The sequence below is a fragment of the Pholcus phalangioides genome, unplaced genomic scaffold, assembly GCF_987345545.1.
Source record: "Pholcus phalangioides strain wild (caught in Gottingen) unplaced genomic scaffold, Ppha-v1.0 ptg000011l_1, whole genome shotgun sequence".
Taxonomy (NCBI): Eukaryota; Metazoa; Arthropoda; class Arachnida; order Araneae; family Pholcidae; genus Pholcus; species Pholcus phalangioides.
The window spans coordinates 20,069,613-20,089,720 of record NW_028301604.1 but is presented as its reverse complement, the minus strand read 5'-3'; the positions used below and the strand labels follow the sequence as shown (position 1 = coordinate 20,089,720).

At 32.9% G+C, this 20,108-nt stretch overlaps 1 protein-coding gene across 2 annotated transcripts in view; it reads right to left on the bottom strand.

Annotated features, from left to right (window-relative positions):
* The window catches only part of Rbcn-3B (WD repeat-containing protein Rbcn-3B), a 60,772-nt gene that overhangs the window by 32,137 nt on the left and 8,527 nt on the right, over nt 1–20,108 (bottom strand). The window contains exons 3-14 of one of the 2 annotated variants that reach the window (XM_089239238.1): nt 16,317–16,520; nt 12,617–12,723; nt 12,437–12,515; nt 10,269–10,437; nt 10,097–10,167; nt 8,306–8,422; nt 5,579–5,724; nt 3,561–3,584; nt 2,818–2,908; nt 2,560–2,728; nt 2,364–2,446; nt 2,093–2,255 (exon numbers count right to left, since the gene is read on the bottom strand). In XM_089239238.1, the coding sequence (XP_089095364.1) occupies nt 2,093–2,255; nt 2,364–2,446; nt 2,560–2,728; nt 2,818–2,908; nt 3,561–3,584; nt 5,579–5,724; nt 8,306–8,422; nt 10,097–10,167; nt 10,269–10,437; nt 12,437–12,515; nt 12,617–12,723; nt 16,317–16,478 (1,381 nt within the window). In that variant the 5' untranslated portion in view covers nt 16,479–16,520. The remainder of the gene's footprint in view (nt 1–2,092; nt 2,256–2,363; nt 2,447–2,559; nt 2,729–2,817; nt 2,909–3,560; nt 3,585–5,578; nt 5,725–8,305; nt 8,423–10,096; nt 10,168–10,268; nt 10,438–12,436; nt 12,516–12,616; nt 12,724–16,316; nt 16,521–20,108) is intronic. The other variant, XM_089239239.1, reaches the window with a different exon arrangement.

Below are 20,108 nucleotides of genomic sequence, written 5' to 3'. Positions count from 1 at the left end.
TGCGAATGCGCGTTTTTTAAAAAAAAAATCTTAAAGAATTGGAACGCCCATTCAAATTGTAAATCTTTCCCAATATCATTGAAAAAAAACTGAATCTGTAAAAACTTGACCTTGATTATCCAGTTTTGTTATCTGCTGCTATGCGGTTGTCACCGTTTCGCATCGCTGAAATCATGGGTGTGTAAGCAGAATCGGTTTTTGGAGGGGCACAAGGATCTAATTCTTCACAGATAGTATAAAAGAAATTATTTTATTGCAATATTTTAATTCTCTACAAAAATATTTTTAATTTTTGATCTCCGTGTAGGGGGGAAGAGGCCCCTTATAACCTCCTCCAAATTTTGCTTTTGGTGAAAATCCGTGTTTGGAACTTGCGATTGCGCAATGGTAATCGGCTAAAAATGTGATTTTCTAAAGATTTCAAATTTTGAGTTGGCTATTCCTTTGAAAAAACTTCTGGTTGCCACGGCGATCGCACAGACCTACAACACAAATATGCATACATTAAACTTCAAATGCACGCATTACCAGTTTGGAGGATAGATGCAGGGCCACAACTGGGAGGGACAGGCGGCCCTGGTGTCCTGGGCTCTGGACTAGAGGGGGCACCAAATTCACCCTTTATAACTGCTTCTACATTACATGGGTGTGCCAAAATGTGTACTTGCCCGCTAGATAGATGGCACCACCTACTGAACAAAAAACACGACAAATGCTGGGCACGCACACATAAGCACACTGTTAAGTTTCTCCAACACAAATCTGACATAGCTCCCATATTCAGGTATTAAAATAGGTGGCAGATCAGAATGGAGGACCAGCAGGGAAGGAAAATAAAATCATTCTACCAGGAAAACCAAAGTATGAATAGGGAATGAGAAGATAAGTGTCAGAGAGGAGAGAGAGAACCTTTAAATTTGATCGGAAGATATTGAAAGTGCTAAGAGTTTTTTAACGAAATATAAAATCAATCACAGAAGGGAATTTGTACATTGATTATTAGTAAATATATAAATATGTGCCTTCAACTGTTAATCAAAGTGGATCCTGCTTATAATGTTTTTCAAAAAACCGTCATAGAAACGTTGTAAATAGAAAAACACTTTAAACAGGAAATCTTAATGAGAATTACTTACTGTTAGGACCACAAAAATAAGTTGTACTAAATGGAAAAACATTCTAAATGGGAGAAACTAATACAGGAATTCTAAAAATGTTTTAGATTTATTATGTGTGGAATTCCATACGTTAAATTCTCAGTGCTAATCAGCTTCTTTGCAAGTTTTTCCTACTAGTAGATGAAAGTAAACGAATTTTTGGATAGAACATGTTTTTAGAAATGAATTACTTGATTCACAGATACCTTCTTCTCCTACCCAGAACATGAACCACCACTCAGTCTCAATGAAGAAATATAAGCAGGGGATCAAAGACTTGGGGCATGCTGGAAGAACATTCATAGAGATACCAGTGAATTATGGGGGAGGGGGGGGGCATATTTTTTTTCAAGGATGAGATTGGATCTTCTTGGATCCTTTTCTCTGGATGCAAATGCAAAAATGTTATTTGGACTAGTGGATCCTTGACCAATAAAAAAATGTTTCATAAAATGCTGGTTCTTTATGTCAGGCAAGCAAAAATGTTTTCTACATTACATGAAAACAATGCTATATTGAAAGGTTTGCATAGGCCCAGGGTAAGTAAATCATGAAAGACAAATACAGAAGACCTAATATAAAATGAGATAAAACTGACCCTCATGTAAAATTCATAAGAACTGAACATTGATTGGGCTGAACATACGATACGAAACATTGAATTATGTAAAAATAAAACAACACATTACATTCCAACAAGCTTGAAAGCAGCCATAGCAGAATTCAATGATTTATTAAGAAAGGGAAATGATAATGGTTTCATTTTTTTCCCCTCACACATTCTGTATATTTCTTTTCTTATCTGCATAATTCATAAGTTTTTCTGTAGAATTATAAAAAGTTCAAAGACCTCTTAAATAACTGTTGCTTCTCTTCATTTTGTTTCACTGGTGGCACAATTTAAAACAAAGATGATAAAAGTCTTTCATCTATACCTTCATATGTCTGGTGCTTGCCATACATTAATTGAAGTAGCACTGTCTGTGTACCAGATATGATTACGATTGAGCCATCCTCACGACCACAGACCAATCTCCCTTGCAGTGGTAAGTAGACACTTGCAGTGAGTTTCAAACCAGGAAATTCAGGCGTATTTAACTACAAAGGGAAAAGTTGGAGCATTTTTGACCCATGTGATATTTTGAATATACACACACACAGACAGTTTTACAACAAAAACTAGCAAATAAAGTTTTGTGTTAATACCATTTGATCCAAAATTCCTGCTGGTGATGGATGCATGGAATCCCATGCTTCTTGTAAACTTAATGCTGTAATTGGTTTGATTTCTGAAACAAGAGGAAGACAATAAATGCAAAAGCAGTTGATTTTCCATAGTTTTTAACAAGACACCAAGTGAATTATAAGGAGAAAAAGCAAAACATGAAGTAACATATCATACCCACAGGCTTGCTAGTTTTTTCTTGCTTCATTTTTTCTAGATCTTTTTCTGAAATATCGGGAACATGCCAAACTATAACCCGTCCACTTGAATCTCCTCGCAACAATAACTTCTGGTAATGCTCACGTGTTGTGAGAAAATAATTCATTGCTGGTGGGCACAGTAATCTCTGAAAATTAAAAAAATATATAGTGTGTAACAATTTTATTATTACATAACTTCGGCATAAATTAAAATATATACTGCTACAAAACTCACCTTATCATCTGCATATGTCAAAGTACAAAATAAAAAAGGTTGATCTGATTGTTTGGCAGCTGTGTGAAAGTCTTTACATGAAGCATTACAGCTGGAAATATTGAAATATTACTACATTAGATAGAATTTATAATAGGCATATGTTCAACTTATATTTTTATTTCTAACTCGCCAATGATTACATATTAAAATGATTGCATATTAAAATGAAACAAAACAAAAGAACATCTTTACCGACAATAGTTTGGTTAAACAAAAGCAAGTACTGGAAACAAATAAAAGTATGAGCTAATAAATATTTTGGCTTGGCTAAAACCATATATCAGCAATTTTCAACAAATTGAATATTTTGAAGGTGCATAACTAGGATTTGGGGGGGGGGGGGGACATTCCCCCCAAAGTAAGATTTGATGATTTTATGTGATTTTGGTCCCTCCTAAAATTCACCGCCTATGCCCCCCCCCCAGTTTGGACTCTACAGCCATAACATATTTTTAAAAATATTAAGAAGCCACCAATACAGTGTATATGATGTTGGCTAGATTAACACACCGCTTACTTCCTTAAACATTAAATGGAAATGGATAAAAAAATAAAAGTTTCTGGATCACTCATAACAAGAATCTGAAAAAAAAAATATATAAAGCATGCTTGATTATTGCCATGCTGCAGAACTTTTTGCCCCCATCAAGTGATAACCATCGTAATCTTGAAATGCTGCGATTTCAAAACAAATAACTTACCCAATTGCTTTTCCTTTTAGTTTGCTATAAATCATATAGAAAAAAATAATTAAAACCAACAAAATTATTTTTTTTATAATGCAACTTTTTTGTTGGATTTAAATTTTTTTTTTTTAGTTTCTAACATGAAAAATAGGAGAACAGAAAAAAAACATTAATTGCTCAATAATACAAATGAGATTACACATTCTCTGTGTTATAAATAATGATTGACTCATGTACTGACAACTAATGATTATCATATTCATCAACTCATTCAGTATTAGAGCTTTTAACATAAAAATTGTTAAAAATATTAAAAACTCTATAAAACATGAAATAGAAATTTATAGCAATGAAATAAACAGGGACATAGCAAAATGACTGTGAAAATAGTAATATGGCAAGAGAGCAACATCATCTCTTTCAGAGCTACTCCTTGTGATGTAATAAAGGGGGAAAAAACAAATTTCATCGATTGTGACAGTAAAATCAATTAAGTTCACATGGAGAGAAAAGTAATGACACAAGAATTTTATTACTCTTGCGATAATGTTAGTTAACCAGTTGGTATATAAATTGCAATAATATTTATCAAGAAAAAAAGCAGTAGTGTCTGAGATTTCTGGGATTCGAAAAGTAAAAAACGCAGTTGATGTTTTTGCCTGGATAAACAAAATGCTTGAATTGAAGGAAAAAATTCTCACAGGTGGGAAACCATTAGGAAATTCGCTTTTCTCACTGTTATATCAATTTTGTAAGTTTTGATTATTGATGTAGGCTTGATTGATCATTTCAAAAATATATGAAGTTCAACAACTAACACTAGAATGATGCATTTTGACTGCCCCCCATAGTAACAAAACTCATAATTTATTTTTCCTCATCAAACTCAAATTAGCATTTATTCAGAGTTTTCTTTTCAAAAAACTTCAGTAGTAAACTGTTTTTCAAACAACATTTTTTCACACATAATTGCTCGTTATTATAATTATTATAATTATAAATTATTAAAATTTGGGAAACAGTTTTGTAACTGATGATAAAACTTTAATAATTGATAATTATCCTACACTATGTTAATTTTGATGATTATGCTGCAATGTGCAGTCATTTTACAGATCCAAGATAGAATTATCCAAAATTTGAATTATCCAAAATTTCAATTACCCAATTAATCCAACTTTTTCCCAGGGACTTTGAAAAAATTAACCAAATTCGACTGTATTTCTTCAGGGACACTGTCCCATGTCAGGCGCTATTGCCCCAAGTTAGAAAACACATTGTCATTGTTATGTTTGAATCTTTACATGGGGTACATTGTGTATAATCCATTTCCATGATATAAAAATTTTTTTGCTAGTTGAAATAGTCAGCTGTTCATAATCAGTTTTAAGAGAATTTACTTGGGTAAAACAAATATTTTCTCATTTCCTGATGTTGATGACAATGATAAAGTTTCAATAAAGGAGATAAACAGAATTGTGAAACCTTAGTATCCACAGAGATCATTGATTTTTGTCCTCTAGCTTTTCAAAAATTTCAATATTTCGTAATTCATTCATTCATGTCACACACACGCAACTACAGTTACTACACACATTAACGTTTTTCTATTTTTTTAAAGTTTTCACTTCTTTAGTTAGTTCAAGTTAATTTGTTCCTTTTTTGAATGTGTGCAGTGATATGCGATTTCCTTAATTTTCCCAAGTTCAAACTAAGGCACTTAAACATGAGACAACACACAAAAATTATACTGTCCTAACTTGGGACAAACACTCTCATTTTATTTTTTTAGGTACTAAATGTACACCTAAAATTTGCAAATTTTAGTTTATTGTTTCAAATATGGACACTTGACTGTATGTATAATTTATTTTCATTTCATGAAAATCTTATACAAGTCTCAGAACATTATATCTTCATTTACAATTAAAAACAGCAGCAGCCATATAATTATATAACAGTGTATATTAGATCATAATCAGTGAAATAGAATAAAATTAAGCTATGTTATCAGGCAATCAGTAAAAACTTACTTTGTAGGTAGCTTGTATAAATATCCTTTACCTCCATCAGTCCATGTTAATACTCTATCTGCAGCAATAAAATCCCCACCGATCCATCGCTCATTCACTGGATTATCATACGAGCATAACAATGAGAAATCACCCGCATCATATATCTGAGAAAAAATTAGTGCTGTACTAAATATTAAAGATATTAGAATGGCTATATATATATATATATATATATATATATATATATATATAAAAGATATCAAATCTAGTCTTCAAAGGAATCAAGGAGCATTTTTTCTTTAAATAAGTATGGATTGTCAAGATTTAAATCAGGGCTTGACTAATAAAAAAAAACTGAGCATGAGCCAAGCATAATTTCAATAAATTATTTTTATATTACTTAGCAAAGAAAGGACCCTGTCCCCCATTCTTTTTGTTGCTCTTTACATGTTAGACTACACCACTTATATTCTACTCTCCGTTACTATCTTCACATATGCTGATATTTTCCTTGCAGTCAGATCATGAAATGGTCCCCAGGTAGTTTCTCATCTTGACAAAGCTATCAGTAAAACTCTTGAGTGGGCAAATGATAGCGGTGTTTTACAATTTCTCTTCTCAAATCTCATTTCACCATCCTAACCCAGAAGCGGGCTCCATTTTTTTCCCATCATTCAATATCAATGGTGAAAATATCCCATATGATCCTTACCTTGAGGTCTTGGGTGTTTATCTCGACATCTCTCTCACTCGGAAAAAACACATTTTTCACATTCGCTCATGTTGTTCAGTTGCCTTTAATATTTGCGGATTTATCATTTTGATAGAATTGCTCCCTTGCTCATTCATCAGACCTATACTTCTAAATATTATTCTGGGGCTGATAGGTTATGGTTCTATAGTTTGGCTTAATGCAGCTAAATCCACCTTTGTTAAAATCAATACCGCCTTTCATTCAGCTCTTAAGCATATTCTTGGCCTCCCCATTTGTAAAATGAAAGTTAGTGTTGCCGTTCCTTCATTATGTGAACTTTTACTCTTTAGATGCAGCTCTTTTCACATCTCCTCAACTTATTAATTTCAAGGCACTTGGAATCTCTTCAATTCCGGTTTCAATAAATCCTCTCCAAATCTTGCCAAGAAATTAGATCTTTACTAACTCTATTAATTTTTATCTTATCAACTTTCTGCCCCGTATATATGCATGTTTTCCTTCAATGTGTGAGCAACATCTCCATCACAGATGAACTTGATTTGATTTTCAAAAAAATCATCCTTCCCAATTAGACAATGTCTTGTCAACAATATCCCTTTTCCCTTGATTTCAACTCTCATAATTTTCACAGATGCCTCGAAAAATAAACAAGTTGTCTGTGGTACATATTATCCTTCCAATAACAGGAAGAATGTTGGTGGATAAATAAAGACTCAATTTTCATAGGTGAAACTATTGCTATCATCCAAGGTTTGAGATCTTATTCCCACTCAGGGTCACTTGGTAATTTTATCAGATGCTAAATCAGTTCTCTCCTAATTTTTCAGTACACTTGCCAAATGTTATTCATCTTTTAAACGCTCAGGTGGCTTTTTAGCTGATTCACAAGACATATTACACTTATACGAGTTCAACACCATTTGGATCTTCTGATAAATGAGAAAATCGATTTATATGTATGACAGATGGAATCCTCCTGTGTGTGAAGGATTTCAGGGCCTTATTACTTAAAGCATTCAGAAATCCCTATATTGAACGTAACTTTCCTGTGTTTGCTGCTCTTCTTTATTGGCCCACTTCACTAATATTAAATTTGTGTGCCTTTTTTTATAAATTAGTAGTCAATAGGGCCCCCTCTGCCTTTACTGTAACGGTCCAGAGAAACAACTAGAAACTACCTCTTTCAGTGCTTACACTTCATCAACAATAGGAAAATTGCCTTCCAACATAACTGGAGTCATGTTTCTGATTGAATAGCTTAATGCCAATCCCTTCCCCCATGAAATTTTATCTTGTTTTGAAAAAATACATTACTAGTAGCCTTTGTTTCTAGATTTTTTTTGACTTGTCATGTCTTTTCTGTAGTGTCATGATTATTATTGTTCCTGTTCGTATATACGCTTGCATAAATGTGTTCTTACTTGCTTGTTATTTTTTTGCTTCTTGTAATTGTAACATCTTAAAAAATCTTTTGCATATAGCCTATGTCTTTGGGCGTTATTGTTTTGTTCATCATGCCATTGCAGTGATGTTGAAGTTTTTCTTTTGTGTATTTGTTGTATTTAAGTGAATTGATTTATCTGCAGTTTTTTTCCCTTGTGTAAGTGCGCTTCTACCATATAGTGCTCTACTGACTTTGACTCTCCTTTCTTTCTCTGTCTCTGATATAATTTATGTATATCATTTGATGAACATGTGAACTCATAATCAGGGAATAGCCCTGGCAGTTAAAGCCCTGTATAAGCTGAAAAATCAATCATTTTTTTTTGTCAGAGACTTGAGAGATGCTTAACAACATTAAATTTTAAAACATCTATGGCCTTTTCTTTTATCTTTCTTTAATTTTCTTCTGACCCTTTCTGCATTTCCTTGATCTTTTTTCTGACTTAGTGATACAAAAGAGTTCATAGTCTTCTTGTGTTTATCGATATACTGACATAAATTTTGAAAATATGATTTTTCAGACTCCACTTTAATAATGACAGAAAAATGTATGAAAACATTTATGAATAAAAACATAAAATTCATACCTGCCAGTATTTTGCGCAAATGATCAAAGCTGTTCGCTGGTTGTATGCACAACAAGTTAATCGAAGAGCATTAAAGCATTTGATAGGCTTGGACTCATCCTCATAAATAGGTTCATTCTATGAATAAATACATTGAAATTACTTTAAAAATATAACTTCAACCATTAGTATACATTTCCATAAAACTTCTCAATAGAATCAAATTTGAAAAGAATTATATTTTTGTTAAGAAAATTCAACCAAGATTCATTTATAACTAAATTTTCATTGAAAAACATGCTCTGGATTTCAAGACTTTGAAAATAAATAGTGAAATAGCTACAAATAAATCTTACATTTTGTAGAAATATTTATACGGCATGTTTTAGTAAGATGAACCTCGAACCAGTGCATTACAAACTTTTCTATAAAAAATACATGAAGTCTTTGTCTAATATGCTGAATTAGTAGTGGCTGGAAGCCATGTTTCAAGACTACACACCCATGAGTTTTCAAAGAAAAGAAAAATTGATTTAAAAAGATGTTTTATTTTTGACAATGAAAGTGTACCTTGAATACTGGGAGATGTTTTAATCAAATTTTTATGCATCCTTTATCAAAATGTCGGGTATTTAATGTGCTATAGCATATGAGTGACTTCACAATTAAATACAGTGGAACTCAGTTTATACAACTTTCACATTCTTACCATGTTTTAGGTTGAGCCTCATCTAATCTGTATACATTTTTATGTTAAACTATTTTTTTTATACATAGTGAAACTTCAAATTGCACAACATTTTCATTTCAGCTGAAATCCAAAATTTTGGGTATAATATCATTTCTATCAGTCGAATCCTAAATATATTTTGTAGGCAGCATAAATATGTACCTGAAATTAACTTTTGTGAATGTTTTTGCCACAAAAGCCATAAAGTTTAGGAGAATTGTCAACAAACCAGAAAACAAAAGCTTTCAGCAGGCTGAGTCACTTTGAAGTGGGCACTAAAATGATTTGTTTATTGCCCATTTCTGAGAATTCTGGAAATGTGTTGAGCCCTGAACAAAAAAAAGAATTTTGATTCTTTCCGACAGGCAACCATGTTAGAGTCTCTTTTAAGTTATTCCTCCATGTCTGTGTTTTGTTTCCAGCATTATTCCTGAAGCATCAAAAAACCTGTTTGTACATTTGAGGGGTACAGATCTGCTGATTAGAAAAACATGCTCAATATATTGGTTCTTTTTTTAATTTCCGGTAGAATTTCTTTTGGTTGCAGTGCTTTTCTAACTTGCATCTGAAATAACTTGTTTCTGAATCGCATGTGTCTAATCTGATGTTTCTAATGTCTCAGATCCTCATGAGATTCAAGTATATAAAGGTGAAATTGTGTAATCTTCATTATGATTATTGAAAAATTTAATTCAATTTGATTCTTTTTCAAGTATTATTTATGCATGAGTCATTTTTAAACAGAATCCAAAAAAGAAATAAAATATTAAATTTTTGAAAATTTGGAAGTGATTACTTTAAAACTAAGTTTAAGTTGCATGAATTTCACATGTGAAATTCATGCAATATATTCATATAAATTTTATGTGACACACTGATATGGTCTCTTCAAATATGTATAGACTGGGTTCCACTGTATTGCCCTTATGACCATAAATACCCATGAGATACAGAAAAGCTAAAAAAATTATCTTTTCTTTGAAGAAAAGTTTTGAAACATGTGCAAAACCACCAACACAGTCTAAACTAATTTTTTAATGACATTCTATAATATACTTTCTGATTTTATCGATTTTGGTTACCTTTGATTCACTGCCATTCAAAGTCCAAACTTTTACCAAGCCAGCCGCTGATAACGCAACAACTACATCATCTGCAAATAAATTAAACTTATTTCAAGAACATATGCAGTTATTATTTCTTCCTATTATCAAGTTCAATCAAAATAACATTACTGTAATTATCTATAGTTACCTTGACGTTTAACAGGACGAAGAACATGAATTGCACTAATCCAGTCAGAGCTCAGACGAGATGATAAAGTAAATAAGACATCTAATGTTAAAACATCCATGACCAGGATTTCTGCATAGTAACCATTGCAGAAAAGACGTATATCATTAACACTGTTCATATGATAGGCCTATGATATAAAAAAATTAAATATGTATTGCATAACTCACTAATACACTGAAAATATCTGTACAATTAACTAACATTTGTCCTCATGAGATATATTTTTCTCCCTTTAAAAAATGGTTGAAAAATGAGAGTGCATCTGATATGGCATGGTAAATATGGTATAATCAATATCTCCCAATATGTAAAGCATACAAAATATGATTCAAGCTTAATGTTATAGTAGTGAAAAACTAAAAAATGTAACTAAACTATCAATACCACTGGCACACTACAGAACATCAAATATCCAAAATATTGAAAAAAGTGTACAAATATTACTTGTACATCCCACTGAACATTTCTCCACTTTTGCAACGTAATCATAGCATAATAGAAAAAATTCCCTCAATGAAAATCCAAAAACAATTTTTTTTTTTTTAAATGTAAAAAAAATTCATAGCATTATTTCAGTATCTTATAAGATTGACTCAAGTCAAAGCAAAATGACAGAAGTGACTCTGTAAGAAAAACAATTTTTGGCCAAAACAGTGTACTAGCAACAATAGCTAATTCTATCCTGTTTCTCCTCACAATGCTTCATTCTTTTTTTTTTCGAGGATTCTTCCAAAGTCCAGTGTGTGTGAACTCTCTTCGACAATGCACAGTAAATTATGAAGCCATAAGTTTTCTTAAAAATGCTCCTTTATGAACACTTCCAAAAGCACAATGCAAAATATGTAAATTACAAGGGCGAGTGTAAATAAGTTAAGGTGAACCAGATGGTTTTACTGTGTTGTCCATCCTTTTTTTAAAAGGATTTTACATTTTGCTGTTTGATGCTAATGTCATCGTTTTTGACAAATGAAGCACTTTCATTTCTAGCTCTTTGCTGAGCATTGTAAATATTATTTATGCCTCTGCATGCCCTAAAAATATGGAAGACAATTGAATGCTATTGAGTAGCATCAGAACCACCAAACCTAGAATAGGCCTATGTGTCCAATTACATTGTTATTTCACCTATACACAAAATGTGTACCATAATTTTAAATGATGAAAGTTACTGTAGAAGACCATGGTGTAGTAAATACAAAAATTTTTTCTTCCATCCAGACAGAAGTTTTTAATGACTATTCTCTACTTGTTAAACCCTCACATTAAGCAAAAGAAAAATTTATATACCAAATTGTCTGCATAAAACCCCCAAATAACCTAAAGAACGATAAAATTTTTGCTTTGGCAGAATCATTAATTGCAATCTACTACATTTGTATTATTTGACAATATATCAATGACTCCCTCCTCAATTAAAATTAATAACATAAATTTTGTTTACAGGATTTGATAAAAAAAAAGTCGGCCAAAAGTAAAACATTTTACCAACAAGTAGGACAAGTGAGAGCCCTGCTAACAACCCCAGTTGAGTATTAGCTCAAGCAAATTCAATACAGCAACTTCACAGGATATGTATACTATGTTTTCTTAAATATTTTGAGCTTGCCTGAATCATTTCTTAATTTATCTTTATAGTTATGAAAGAACTAAGACAATAATGTTAACTGAAACTTGCTAATTAGTATTATCATCATTTCATTTTTATTTATTTATTGTCATTGATCATACTATTTTTTAAATGTAAATTTAATGAAATTAGTTGATATTAAGATTACTTTGAAAGAGTGTAGAAAAATATGAAGAAAGAAAATATTACTTTGAAAGAGTTTCTCAAGACAATGAGCCATTGCCAGCACAAGTTAATGTTCTTAATGCTTCAGAGTCAAAATTTTTTTAAAAAGTTTCATTGCACTCAGTAAAGCAAAATAAACAACAGCTCCTGCTGATGGCACAGTAGAGAAATGTTGAGATTAATTCATACTTATGGTGGCTATTTTCCCAAAGAAACTTTCTCAATTGATAATAGCTGTGAAAACTTGATTGGTTTTACTACAATAACTTTTCTTATCAATAAAAACAATAGAGACTGGAATGTTAAGAAAAGAATTTTTGGAAGTTCAACTTACTACAATAGTCGTATGAACATATGAAAGTTTGGTTGACTCTAAACAACGTCCATCGGTTAAATCCCATACCGACATCTCTCTGAAGAAATAAAAGAAAGTCAATGTATATACAAGTGTATAAATCTCTAAAATTTGATAGTATAAAAATTACTGTATTATACACTCATAATTATAACATACCCTGCTTCCGATGAACTGACTAGCAATGTACTGTCAGCTGCTATGCTTCCATAAGTGAAACATAGAACAGGAGCTGTATGCCCAAAAAGTAAACATCGGGGTGTTGTCTAGAAAATTAAAGATGAATTTTTGACCAAATCACTAATACCTGTTTTTTGGCAAAATATTTAAAGTACATGGTGAAAAAACAATTAAAAATCAGATAACTTACACATTGAAATTAAAACAGATTCCTAACTGGTGGGTCTACTTTAGGGCTGGGGGTATTGCAAGCCTCTAGATTGGACAGGGTGGCCACGAGAAATGTTATAAATTTTATCCTCCTTCTCAAAGGTGCTGCAAACGTAGAAATTTGGATTCTCTGGTACAGCATTTATGAAATTGTGTCAAGTGAAAGGCTGCCAGTTCAAGCTCAGAAATGGTGCTATGATTACGTTACATGTAAATATGCCACTTATCTTGAAGCCTATCTGAAGCAACAACCATCCTACAACTTTGTGAACAACAATGTAAAACTGAGGAAAATCAACTACATTTGTGCATTAATGGACCTTGACAAAATAAAAAAAGTCTTCACGAAATTTTTCAAAACAAAGAAAAATCAACCATTTAAACAACATTTCGCATTTATCCCATGAATAAATGTAACTTTGTCTCATTGTTGGCATGGCATTAAATGCACTTTCATATCTCACGTACTGTCACACCTGACTTAAGTATATAATTCAAGATACAAGCAGTTTTTTTATAGCACCAACTTTATTTTCCAATGTGGAAAGTAAATAGCAGCATTTCCCACATGTAAAATATGCATAACTGACATCATAAATACGCGAGACCATGCATAAAAAAAAAAAAACCACTTCCTTGCGTGCATCAATTTGCCCCCAGAGGAATGCTCACAAGGTACATTTTTGGTTTAATAGTAGTCATTCATATCATTTGTATTACCTTAATTTTTGTTATATCTTCCCCCTTCCCATGCTAGAAGCACAAATGTGCAATGTCTTTTGAAAAAAAAGAATGTGGGAAATGATGTTTGTGTGAATGTTACCATGTTATTACTCTATGGAGGCTATTTTCCTGAAATGTTTTGCAACATGTGTTTCAATAGGGATGCACATTTGCTTTTCAGGTAAAACTCAGATAGCAAAATAAGGTATTTAATCAACTGATTAAAAAAAAAGTGAAAATTTGCACATTCATGCTTCTGGCATGAGAGGAACGATACGTGAAAAGGTGACAGAAGTGTAGAAGGCACTAAAAAGCATAACATATGAGAATAGACATAACATTTATTGACATAGACAAAACAAACAGAAGAAATATACCTTAAAGAAGCCACGGACATCCTGGCTGAGAAATATATAAACATTTAACAAGAACAAGGCGGCTTTGACAATGCTTATTCACAATTTGTAGCAGTAGTAAATTTCCTACATTCCTCCCCACAAATGGATCAAATCTGCCTACTTACGAAGAACAGAGGCAGGCTGATCCGGAACCTGTGTAGATTGTTCAGACTGCCTAGCAGAAGCATTGGTGGCAATTGCAGAACTATCATTAGCAGGTTCAGGCCCAGTTTTTGGACACGAAGAATCCTCAGCCATAAGAGGCAGCAAGAATTGAAAGTCCACACAGTACTCGAAGGATGGTATTGTTGGATGTTTCTTCTCAGAGCATAATCTTTTCTCATTTGGTTCTGTGTGATAACATTTCCATACTCTACGATTTGTCTGAACTAATACACCATTTGACAAAGATGTTTAAAGAGTTTGGCACTAATCCACTTAGAACCATTTGAATAGTTCTTATAAAACACTGCTGCTGATACCGAACTTGTGGGTAGTACTGTCTTGTGTAAGTGCTGGTGTCTTGTGTAATAGGCTGCATGCCAAAAAATAGTTCAGCTGGAGAATTATCATAATCAGTTTTGGGTGTCACTGTACACAAACACAGAAATTTCTTTTTATTAACTTTTTTTCGTCCCTCTGTCATAAAAAAGTCTCAGGATTTTGTACTTTACTTTTAATCAAAGTATTTATTGATACTCACATCTAAAAATACCAAATACACAGTCACATTCATCCATTTGGTAACAAAATGTTACAAATTTGCTTAACTTAAAATTTTTGGCATTACCTTACCAAGCTATAAAAATCAATAAAATGTCTACATAAAAGAGAGGATGAATGAACATTTTGACCAATACTTCATAAAATCCAAAGTAAAGAAAGATATCAAAAGTCCCTTGGGTTATACTCAAAATATCCTTCTTTTTCTTGTTAACACATTGTTCATGGTCACAAGTTTACTTTAGAAGACAAAAAATATTGATGTTAATAAGACAAATAACTATTTATACAAAAATTGACATGTTTTTAAGACAAATAAAATTTAATTGGTCGAATGGTCGACGCGTTTCGGCTCTACAATGGAGAGCCGTCATCAGGACCTCGTGGTCAGAATTAACACAAATGAGTTGTGAAGGGGTGATGTTTATGTGTGGTCATCTGGAGAGTTTGCCTTTGTATTTGCTGCGTCCGAGTGGTCTTTGAATGCAAATTGGGGCGCCATCTGTTGCAAAGCGTTGAAAATTCTGTCTCAACTGAGGTTAACAAACACATAATTCCGAATTGGATTTTCTCGGGGGATACTTCATCAGAACATGCCAGGGTTTCCTCGTTAATGATGGAAGGAACACGGCACCTATTTCGTCAGCTTGGACAGGGTTTATTAACCTCAGTCGAGACAGAATTTTCAACACTTTGCAACAGAGATGGAGCCCTAATTTGTATCCAAAGACCACTCAGATGCAGCAAATACAAAGGCAAACTCTCCAGACAACCAGACGTAAACATCACCCCTAAACTCATTTGTGTGAATTCTGACCACAAGCTCCTGATGACGGCTCTCCATTGTAGAGCCAAAACTCATCGATCATTCGACCAATTAAATATTATTTGTCTTAAAAACGTGTCAATTTTTGTATAAATAGTTATTTGTCTTATTAACATCAATATTTTTTGTCTTCTAAAGTAAACTTGTGACCATGAACAATGTGTTAACAAGAAAAAGAAGGATATTTTGAGTATAACCCAAGGGACTTTTGATATCTTTCTTTACTTTGGATTTTATGAAGTATTGGTCAAAATGTTCATTCATCCTCTCTTTTATGTAGACATTTTATTGATTTTTATAGCTTGGTAAGGTAATGCCAAAAATTTTAAGTTAAGCAAATTTGTAACATTTTGTTACCAAATGGATGAATGTGACTGTGTATTTGGTCCCTGCGAACTTAACTACTGTTTGAAACATTTTTCAAGTAGAACCCCCCCCCCCCACACACACACACTTTTCATTCGATAGCTTAGTAATGCCAAAAATTATATGCAATTCATATTGATTTAAGATGTTTTTACAGCTGACTTGGCGCCTGTGCCCCAAGTGGAGAAAAGCTGAATTCTTTATTTAAAAAAAATTGTCACCTAGAGAGTTTTCTTTGATTTTCCTTGATTTTATCATTGCCGTTCATTATTTGCCTTGTGAACGAATGAAAATGTGAGCATTTTGTTAAATTTTAGGTATATCAAAAAAATTGTTGCACAGAAGTTTGTTATATAGAGACAAAAGTAATATAATTACAAAAATATTTTTCAAACAAAAAAAACATATTAACAAAAAATTAAATCAGTATTACCTTCAGTTGAGAACCAACATCCCACACACATATATGTCCATCGTTACTGCCAGTTACTATAGTCTTCTGATCTCTAGTAAAATAAATACCTGATATACAATGTGTTGGTGCTCTTTTACCCCACAGTGTAATTGGGACAACCAACTGATTAGCAACAGTCATTCTCCTTTATTTTTCTGGCAACAGGGAATACCAATACAATACCTTAAAAAATAAAGAAATGTGTTTTGAAATAAAACTACTAGGATCTCATAATTATGCTGATGGTCATAATCATCACCAGGAACCATCAACTTTTGCTTATTTTTTAATCTTCTGAACCCCAATTTAAATACAGTAAAACCTCCGAATAATGGCCACTAATGGGACTGAAAAATATGGTCGCTATCATCAGGAAATAGCCATTATTGGGAATAGTAATTTTATTCCTAAAAAAAACTAATAACATTTGTTATCATGACATTTGTTATAAAACATGTAAAATGATAATCTGTTCTGTAATTGATTATATTATAATGTATGATTATATTGATACTATAATAACTGACTAATCGACAGAGCCACAACTGGAGATAATCAAGCAGATTTGGTGTCTTGGGCACTGGACCAGGGGGAAAGAATGCAAATTTCACCCTTCACTGCATTACAAGGAGACATCAAAATGTGTGCTTGCCCTTGCTGACCAGGCATCTGGCTGCGCGCAGCCCTGGCATAGCTGCCAACTTTTGAAAATGAAAATTCGGGAGATTTTCGCGCAAACCCGTATTTTATGCTAAAACCACTCCCTAATAAATACAATAGGGATTTTTTCCAAATAAAATAGGGATTTTCCAAACATAAAAGTTAAAGCGTAGGGAATAAAATCCCTACTGAAGTCAAATTAAAATAGGGATTTTACACACATGGAAGTTAAACCCTTGGGAATAAAATTCCTACGCAAAAAACAAGTGGAAATTGGAGGCCAAAACTTCAATGATGTAAAAATAAATATTGTGTTCAATCAGAAACGCTGTGAACAAACATTCTGCGCGAATGACCCCAAAATCATCGGAAGATGAAGGAAAACAACGTCAATTTTTGAAGAACACTGACTTTTTGTGACACTTGCTTGTCTTTTTTTTCATTTCACATGAGTGATGATGTCACTCTTTCCACCATGACCGATGTTTATGTCCGTAACACAACTTGTACAAAAAGGAAAAGTCGGCCCTCTTCTGGAACGTTTGATGAAAGGAAATTCATCGGAATAAGTATCTTTAAAATTGATTAAATATGTTTTTGCTTATCATTATTCATGCTTTGTTATATCGCACGTACGTAACTTCAACAAAAGAAATTTTGACCATATGCGCGCCACTATAATCTTCGATTATTATCCAGGACTATTGGCTGCTAAGACATTTCCCTGCACGATAAGACAAACAACTTTCCATCAGAGGGTTTGTAAAACTTCCTTAAAAAGGGAATTTCCCCATTTACGACGTGTGACGTCATTTCGAAAGGGAAAAAAAAGAGGCTTCATGCCCCACAAGAAATTCCTTAGGGATTGTTTTCATAAGCGGGGATTTTTTTTAATGAAGTAGGGAATTTTTAGGGACAATTAGGGATTTTTGTGATTTTCGTAAAAATTCGGGAGATTTAAGAACTTTTCGGGAGGTCGAGCGATGAAGCTAAAATTCGGGAGATTCCCGAAAATTTCGGGAGACTTGGCAGCTATGCCCTGGTAATCTATCTACAGCACTATTTTGGCATTATAAAATTTTGGTTTGCAGTACTGAGGTAGAACACAACAGACATAACTTAGTAAGAAAACTGATATGAACCAAGGCAGTGTATAGGCAGTCCGTCCATAGAACCAAGGGCATCTTAACCCTTGGGTCTATGTGGGCATGACCCAGGTCTTCATGTCTATAATGGAGGGAGGGGGACTGCACTATGTGGGATCTGGTACTAATGATTTTCATATGTAATCTGGTACTAATGATTTTCGTATGCAATCTGGTACTAATGATTTTCATATGCAATCTGGTACTAATGATTTTCATATGTAATCTGTTACTTAAAAGCTATAAAGCTGTTACTTAAATCATAGTACCAGATCTAGTACCAGCTAAGTATGGAGGGCCGCCAGAGCAATGGTTGATGTGTTAAATCATGTTTGTTGGATCGTCTCGTATTTTACAAGACCCTTTTTTACCATATAATTTGACTCCTGGGAGAAATGTAATCCATCATTTGAATCCGTGTCTAGCCAGGATTCTAGAGACTGACCTGATTTATATTAAAATTTCATTCATAATAAAAAAAAATAAAAAGTATCTCACTCTTGGATGAGGGTGGGGGGGCCCTAGATAGGACAGGGGGGCACGAGAAAAAAATGTGATCCATAGGGGGGCCATGAGCTGAAAAAGGTTAAGAAACACTGAACTAGACCATACATGCATTCACAGTACTAGATTATTCATAACATCATACTTAAGCAGAAATGCAATGATGAAAAGAATAAAATTAATTTTTTTTTGTTTCGAATATGTTAGATAAACCTTATAAGATGAAAATACACTCTATGCTTGTTATAACATTTATTTCATTATAACGACTGATATGACAGGTCCCAAATATTTCCAGATTTCTGCTGTGCTATTTTTCATCCAATGCAACACACGGCAGGTAAATATCATTCAACCCATTACAACAACTGAACTCAGCTCGCCCTCCATTTTTGGCTGTTCTTTCCCAAAGAAAAGGACAATCTGTTGTTTAATGAGTTTGACTTGACCATTGAGGCTTGGATAAAAAAAGATACGGTATGAAACATTGATGGTTTAAAGATAAGCCGTTGTCACTTCTATGGAAAACCCGGCGGTTAACTGGCGCCATCAATAGAAACTGCTTGCCATTCTGTTTTATTTTTCCATATGATAGCTCACTCCCACTTCACATTTTGTTGGTTGATTTTTTTAATTTATCAAAAACTTTAATGCACAATTTTACTTAATTTCTCAATAGGAGAATATAGAGGTAAGTGATAACTTATTTTGCTGCATGTAGTTTAAAAAATAAATGTCGGTTTTGGCCATAATATAGTATTTTTGTAACTGAAATGTAGGGTCAAGTAGGATAAATATATTATTCTCAAAAAAAGAGGGCAATTATGGTACACCTTAAAAAACACTTTATTTTTGACCAAACCAAACCTAAAAATATATTTCATTGCTATTTTCTTACTCTTTTCATTTCCTATTACCCCTTAAAAAATTTGAACATTTAAGGCATTAAAAAAAATTATGACACCTACCTTTTAGGGGTCAAAAACTTGTGTGGTACATTAACAAATTTTACTGTAACTTGCAGCAGAATGAAGATATTTATTATTGGTGTATATAAAAATGTACGAGAAGAAATTTCCTTTCAGGCTACATTTAAGTTTATATTAATAACATACTCTTTGTGGTGTTTATTTAGCTGCAAAGAGTAGAAGGGCAAATATGATACAGTTCAGAAGACAAATGTGATACACTTCAGAGGGCAATGTGATAACCTATAACATAAGCAGTTGTTAAATAGTGTATGTTTGTTGACCAGCTGATTCTATATACATAGTTTTATTTGTTAATGTTTGTGTGTTTCGGTTTATTTTATTCAAGTTAGAGACTTCAAGTGTTTTAAGACCTTTCGGGCTTACGTTTCTCATTTCTTTGTTTCAGATTAGGCCTAATTGAAGATTAACCCTGGCTTAATTAAAGACTTAATTAGTGAATTTGGTATAACTATAAAGTGTGTATTGTTCAG